This window comes from Humulus lupulus, chromosome 3 (assembly GCF_963169125.1).
Source record: "Humulus lupulus chromosome 3, drHumLupu1.1, whole genome shotgun sequence".
Taxonomy (NCBI): Eukaryota; Viridiplantae; Streptophyta; class Magnoliopsida; order Rosales; family Cannabaceae; genus Humulus; species Humulus lupulus.
Window position 1 is genome coordinate 261,638,499 of NC_084795.1, and position 7,218 is coordinate 261,645,716.

The following is a 7,218-nucleotide window of genomic DNA, read 5'->3' on the forward strand; positions in this document are numbered from 1 at the left end:
TCCATTCCACAACAGTATATGGCCGATTTGGCTTCATTTGGGTGCAATCATGATGATTGAGAAAAAAGCTTGAGACCTTGCAGTAATAAGTAAATTGACTTAAAATCTCCATGGAAAAATAACAGTACATCATCAGCAAAACATAAATGGTTTAATTCAAGCGATAGAGAAACTCTGCTTTCTTCCCTACTTTCCTCAGAATATGGGTAAGATATTCCATGCCCAAAAAAAATAATAGAGGAGACATGGGATCTCCTTGCCTAAGACCCCTTTTAGCTGTAAAATATCCATGCATAGCACCATTCAACATTATAGAGTACCTAGGAGTGCGTACACATATCATGATAAGCTGAATAAACTTATCCAGAAATCTAAATGCTCTCAACATCTCTTCAAGGAAATCCCCTTCTACTGTATCATAAGCCTTCCTCAGATCTAATTTTATCATACAACTAGGCCTTGAACTCTTCCTACCATAATGTCTTACCAAGTCTTGGCATACCATTAAATTATGAGCAATGTATCTCCCCTTTATAAAACCACCATGATTTTTGGCTATCAGATCAGGTAAAATGCTCCTCAACCTTGAACAAATCAGCTTAGTAGCCACTTTATATACAACATTACAACAAGCAATAGGACGAAAATCACCTACCCCAATTGGACATTTGCTCTTCGGAATCAGAGTCAAGCTTGTTGTATTCAGCTCCTTGAGGAGATTCCCAGTGTGAAGAAAATCCAGAACAACTTAACACACTTCCTCTCCCACCAGCTCCCAATTATTCTGAAAAAAACAACTTGCATATCCATCCGGTCCAGGGGCCTTAACACTCGGTATGCCAAAGATGGCTTTTTTAACTTCATCATTTGAATAATCTGACAATAAGAAACTTGCCTTCTCTTAAGATAAAACAGCCCCACATTCTACAATATTGGTTTGTACCCTTATTTTATTTTCCAGCTTAGTTCCCAACAGCTCCTGATAGTAATTTAGTAAAGCTACTATTACTGCTCCAGGATTATCCACCCAATTACAAGCCATATCTTGAATAGAATAAATTTTATTCCTTATTCTCCTTGCTCGAATACTTGAGTGGAATAAATGTGTATTATCATCGCCTTCTTTAATCCAAGCCAGTTTTGATTTTTGATACAAAAAGGAGAGAAATCTCTTATGAACTGCAATGTATTCCATCCTTGCTGCTGTTTCTTGTTCTATCAATTGTTCATTCAATGGATCCTTATTTAGACAATCCTGCTTGCTTTTCATATCCTGATAAGCTATATTATCAGCAGCTTGTATGTTATTAAAACCTTGCTTGTTAATGTCCTTGAGAACTCCTTTAAGGCGCTTTAGCGTCTACACCAGTATATACATTGCTGTTCCTAGAAAGGGCAGTTCCTAATTTGCTTGAACTTTTGACTTGAACTCAGGTGCCTGTTGCCACATTCTAAAATATTTGAATGGGATTTCCCCCCCCCCCCCCCCCCCCCCCCCCCCCACTGAATTCTGGATATACTAAAAGGATTGCTGGAGAGTGATCAAAAGTACCTTCAGATAAAAACATAACCTCCGTAAGTTCATATTGAATAATCCATTCTTGGTTTGCCATAACCCTATCAATCTTCGAATAAATTCTGCCTTCTTTGTCTTGCTTATTATTCCATGTGAAAAAGCATCCCGAATATTTCACATATTCAAGTTGACACTCTTCTATACAATCTTTGAACGTTGAAGAACTACCTCCTTGCACTCTATTGCCTACCCTTTCATCTGCATTCAAAATATCATTGAAATCACCTAATATCACCCATGGTTGCTTATGACCTCCTGCCAGAAATTTCAAGTCTCGCCATAAGATATCTCGTCCATTTACATCATTGAAGGCATAAACAAAAGTAACTAAGAAACATTCATGCCCATTATTCGATCTAACTTCCAAATGCATCAGTTGACTCGTACAAAATCTGATATCAATATGAAATATAGACAGATTCCAACTAATTATTATTCGGCCACCCTTATGCCAGGCGTTATTAGATGAAAACCACCACCCTGAGAACATTCTCGTATAAACTTCTCCTAACTTCTGGGTTTTCACCCTTGTTTCCAAGAGCCCAACCAATCCTATCTTCTTATTAAAGATTAATTGCTTAATCTCACATTGGTTTTTAGGATTGTTGAGGCCCCGGATATTCCAAGACATGATTCTATCCATTATGAAGAGGTGGCCCTCCCCCACCTCCATTCTCAACTACATCCTCAACTTCACCACCTTGTTCCATCAAAGCCTAAAAAAAGTTCTCAATAACAGTAGCTAGCAATGGCTGAACCCGAATCCTCCCACCCTTATGCACTTGTTGAAATCCTTCCTCATCAATTGTACAAGATGATGCCACTTTTGTGTCCTTCTCTAAATTCTGCTTCACCACCCATGTTTTCTGCTGTACTGGCTTCTTTCTACATGCCACCGTATCATGCCCCAATCCTTTACAATGTCCACATAAGGTAGGCTTCCACTCATACTCAACTTAAACTAAAACTTCCTCATCCCTTTCATTTATAAATGATAAAAGCAGAGGAAATTCCTGTTTTAATTGGACCTCCACCATTACTCTCGAATAGTTGAGCCTCTCTTTCCTCTTAGTAATCTGATCCACCATCACTAGAGTCCCTATTTGGCTGAGAAACTTAAATAAAGCCTTCTCCCCCTAGTATTTTAGATCAAGTCCCTTGAGCTGCACCCAAATAGGAGCAATCTCCACATTTTCTTTTTTGAAATCAACAGATGCTTCCCAAGGTTTCATGATGATAGGTTTCTTATCAAAGAACATGAAACCCCAGATATAACCTAATCCCTTATAGCCACATCCTGAAATCGAACAATGAAGATGCCATGTGCAAGCAGACCCACCTTATCTACTTGATCTCTCCATATTCTTTTAACACATCCCTCAAAAACTCCAAGAGGAGGATTAGCCATTGCTGAATTCCAAAAATGAATTTCATCTTCTATGTCTTCCATCTCAATCTTAATCCCCTTCCCCACTGAGTCACCAGCGCTCATTTCACCAAATTTATCATTCAGATTCTGAATTACGTTGCCAGATTTAAGAATGGGCGGAATAGAGTTAGTCTTACATGAATGTAGCTGATGTTCACAGATCTGTGAATTTTACAGGAACTTCAAAACATCTGCCCTTGTCGCATTACTTTGCTGCAAGAGCAGAGCCGACTTTGGTGAAAACCATCTCCAGTTGAAACCTTCCCATCCAGATCAATTGAATTCTCGCCATCAAAAAATTCTATGGGTTGAACTCCTAAAATTTCCTCAATCGATTTGGTTTTCTTTGCTATACCAGAGGAGGTCGGACCATTTTTCTTCTTAATCTAGCCCCCCGATTGCTTATCTTTTCGCTGAGCTTTATTTCTCTTCGCCATGGCGCCAGAGCACAAACTCTGAGAAGAACTTTAGTTCGCTGAGCCTCTTTGTTATTTTCTCTTCTTCTCTCTGTATCTATCTCATGTGTTGAGAATTTCCTACACTAGTCTAGGTGATTCCAAGGGTACATTGGAAGACTGTGAAGAAATTAGAAGAACGGTTCAGTTTCTTGATAATACTCTACGACAGAAAGGATACAAGAGTTAGAGAAACTAAAGGAAGGACTCTTTCATTCCGCTGCGTATACTGTAAGTATTCTTGTCTTTTTTTCTCCTTAAATTCAATTTTAGAAACATGTTCTAGGTTATCTCATATTAATTTGTTTAATAATAGATCTACATGAAAATAAATAAAGATAATGTATAAGTTTTCCCAACAACTGGACTCAGAGCCTTTGGTAATCTTTATTTTCATGCATGAACATGTTAAAAATTGGATTATTTGATGTGGTTGAATAATTGGATGGATTTTCATGTTTTTATGAAGCATATTTATTTTATGTGATTATTAGCAATTTTTTATGTTATTTTGTAGTGATTTCTATGCTATTAATTTTTATATATGTTTTATTTTGTGTAAAACATGTTAAAAATTAATTAGAAAATAATTTTGGTTTGAAAAATTGCTCAAAAAATTATTTTGGAAAAATTTGGCTTGGTTTCCCATGCGCGCGCCCACGTGCACTAGCCACTAGCGCGGTGAACAATACCCACAGGTACTATTTATCCAATTTTTTTTTTAATTAAAGAAAAATAAAATTTGTGGAAATAAATTATTTATAATCAAAACCAAAAATATATTTTTTGTTTTATCATTTAAAATTGTTTTTTTAAAATAAGATATTTTTGTTAGTTGAAATTTAAATAATTAGATATTTTCTACAAAGATTCAAATTCAAATTTAAAAATAGACTAACAACTTAATTTTAAATATTTTAATATATTAAAATATTAGAATTAAGATATCAGATATTTAATATATTTTCTTTTAAATTCTTGATATTTTTATTAAATCTTTATTTGAAAATATAAATATCTTTTTATTATATAGTTTTTAATATTTAAATTATTTAAAATTTGAATATTGTTAGTTAGATATTTTTATTGATATTTGAATTTGATAAATTGTTTTAAGATATTATAAGGTTGTTATAACTATTAATATATATATTTTAAAATGGTTAAAATATTTTCTTATAGTTGTAACAACACAAGATATTTTTGAAAAACAGTTTAGATATTGATTTTAAAATTGGTTAAATTTTGAAAAATATCAATTTTTTTTTCAGCCAATTAATAAAATATTTTTTTTAATAAATGAGATTTAAATTAACTTTGCTTAATTGTTGATAAATCCTATTTAAATTAAATTAATATATATTTTTTTTCAAATTATCCTAAAACCAAGTTGATTGTTGATAAATGAAATTTAAATTAACTATTGTTAGTTGTTGATAAATTTAATTTTAAATTGACTTATTTTTTGTAAAAATTTAATTAATTTGAATTTTTTGATAAATTCTAGATAATTAATTGTGGTATTTTTGCAAATGAAATTAATTATGGTATTTTGCATAAATTCATAGAATTGCTCATATAGTAACATGATTAGGCCCATCCAATTATAACATTCACTATATGTGGCATTTTTGCAATTGGGCTTAGATGCATATAGTGGCCCATATGTTTGTTAGATATATGGTTTTTGCCAAATAAAATATTCATAAAAGGATAGGTTTTATTTGGGCCCATTAGTAAATGTAAAGTTTAAATTCCTCTCTTGTGGGTGATTCCACTTGTGAAGGCCATTTGCTTTGCATGACTATAATGGGCCTAATCAATTAATAAGAATTAATAAAATGAATATTTAAATTCCTGTCTTTTGGACCTTGTATGGAAGACTAGGGGCCTTTGTAGTGGGAACGACATACTGGACCTAGCCCTCCTCCATACAAGCTCAATTCTTAAGGCCCATTTACCTGAGTTGGACTTAATTGTATAGGTTCATTATATTAGTTAAACCTAAATATTGATTAGCAACAAATTAATTCTAAATTAATTGGATTTGTTTCAATGTGACACTTTAGAATTAATAGGACTTTGGTTTTAAAAAATTTAATCTGTTTATTTATTTTTTTGGAAAACCATAGTCATTAATTTTCTAAAAATAAATAATAAAAATCTTATTTTTTAAGTTAATAATGAGCTTATTTTAAGAATTTTATTCGATCTCCACCGTTGGTTTAACATAGTCAATAGCTTAATGGGGCCTCGAGGTGCTTTGATTCGTCTCCCTACGAAAGGTGTTCATTAGCTATTTTGACAAGGTTAGATTTCGAAAGATGGATAATTATAGGTCAAATTCTACTAGACTCACCTCTACGGTGATTACTAGGACTAAATATATGATTATCGAAACCATGGGTCTAGCTCATAAAATAAGAGATTTTGTTTTCTTATTTTGATCGAATGGTAGGTTGTTAATAGTGGTGTCCATTATTAAATGAGTTTACAACTCTATTTAACTAGTGGTATTTTTTACTCTCGCCAACTGGGACAAGGATATCATAGATGAGTTAAAAACCTAAAGAAATTGAGATATGATTTTTTTTGGTATTTTTTCTCATATCTTACATATTTTGGTATATGTTGTGCTATTTCTTGAAATTTGTATGAATAGAAATTTTATTGAGCAAATGTGATTGATTTTTATTTTATTGGTAATTTGTAGTTTTAAGTTAAGTAGCGTATGTGTCAAATCCCATCCTTTCTCAACTTTCGATGGAGAAACTCACTGGTAAAAACTTCTTTAATTGGAACCAGAATATCAACATAGAGTTGATTGGTGACAACTCCGAGTTCGTCATGATTGAGGAATCCCCAGAACGAGCATTGTGTCCACACGTTCATGATGGCACCATAAATGCTTGGATATCACCATCTCCGCACATACGTGATGACACCGTGAATGATCGGATGACATCGTGTCTACAAGTTTGTGATCAACTCAACTATGATATGACGTAGCTCATGAACGAGCTTCAGACTTTCGAGTCTACTATGGGTGGACCTAGTAAGGGAGGAGAAAATAAGACTACTGTTGTTTTCTGATAGTTTTAGATTCTCTCTAAACAAAAGTCATTTTCTAAGCCTCTTTGTTATTTTCTCTTCTTCTCTCTGTATCTATCTCATGTGTTGAGTATTTTCCACACCAGTCTAGGTGATTCTAAGGATACATTGGAAGACTATGAAGAAATTAGAAGAACGGTTCAGTTTCTTGATAATACTCTGCGACAAAAAGGATACAAGAGTTAGAGAAACTGAAGGAATGACTCTTTCATTCCGCTGCGTATACTGTAAGTATTCTTGTCTTTGAATTCAATTTTAGAAATATGTTCTAGGTTATCTCATATTAATTTATTTAATATTAGATCTACATGAAAATAAATAAAGATCTTGTATAAGTTTTCCTAACAGAGGGATCGAGGCAAACTTGGATAAGATAAAGGCCTTAATTGACACGCCTTCACCTTCAAAGCATAAAGATTGTCCAGAGTCTAACTGGATGTAGAGTCCAAGAACTTTACTTAGCTAATTGTTTAGTAGTATTGTAGTATGTTTAGTGTTATCTTTGTTACTATGGATTTTTGGTTCAGACCGGGAATTATTTGGACACTCATAGTAGTACTTATAGATTTTCTAAGTTTAATCTATAGTTTAAGAATATTAAGTATAACCTAAGGATTGATTAATGTGACTGATATTAAGGATTATAT

The 7,218-nt window shown here is 33.1% G+C and overlaps 1 protein-coding gene across 1 annotated transcript; it reads right to left on the bottom strand.

Moving 5' to 3' along the window:
• Positions 1–901: 901 nt before the first annotated feature.
• On the bottom strand, positions 902–2,249 carry LOC133825616 (uncharacterized). Its single transcript, XM_062258532.1, has 2 exons — positions 1,521–2,249; positions 902–1,360 (listed from the first exon to the last, which is right to left on the bottom strand). Exons 1-2 carry the CDS (start codon positions 2,247–2,249, stop codon positions 902–904), a joined length of 1,188 nt encoding a protein of 395 aa, XP_062114516.1.
• Positions 2,250–7,218: the final 4,969 nt, after the last annotated feature.

What these genes read in the sequence shown, in the direction of transcription:
- LOC133825616 (XM_062258532.1), bottom strand. Translation starts at nt 2,249, where the DNA reads ATGGAGGTGGGGGAGGGCCACCTCTTCATAATGGATAGAATCATGTCT. An exon ending in ACTCTCCAGCAATCCTTTTA is followed by an intron (nt 1,361 to 1,520) that starts GTATATCCAGAA and finishes ATACTGGTGTAG; the next exon opens with ACGCTAAAGCGCCTTAAAGG.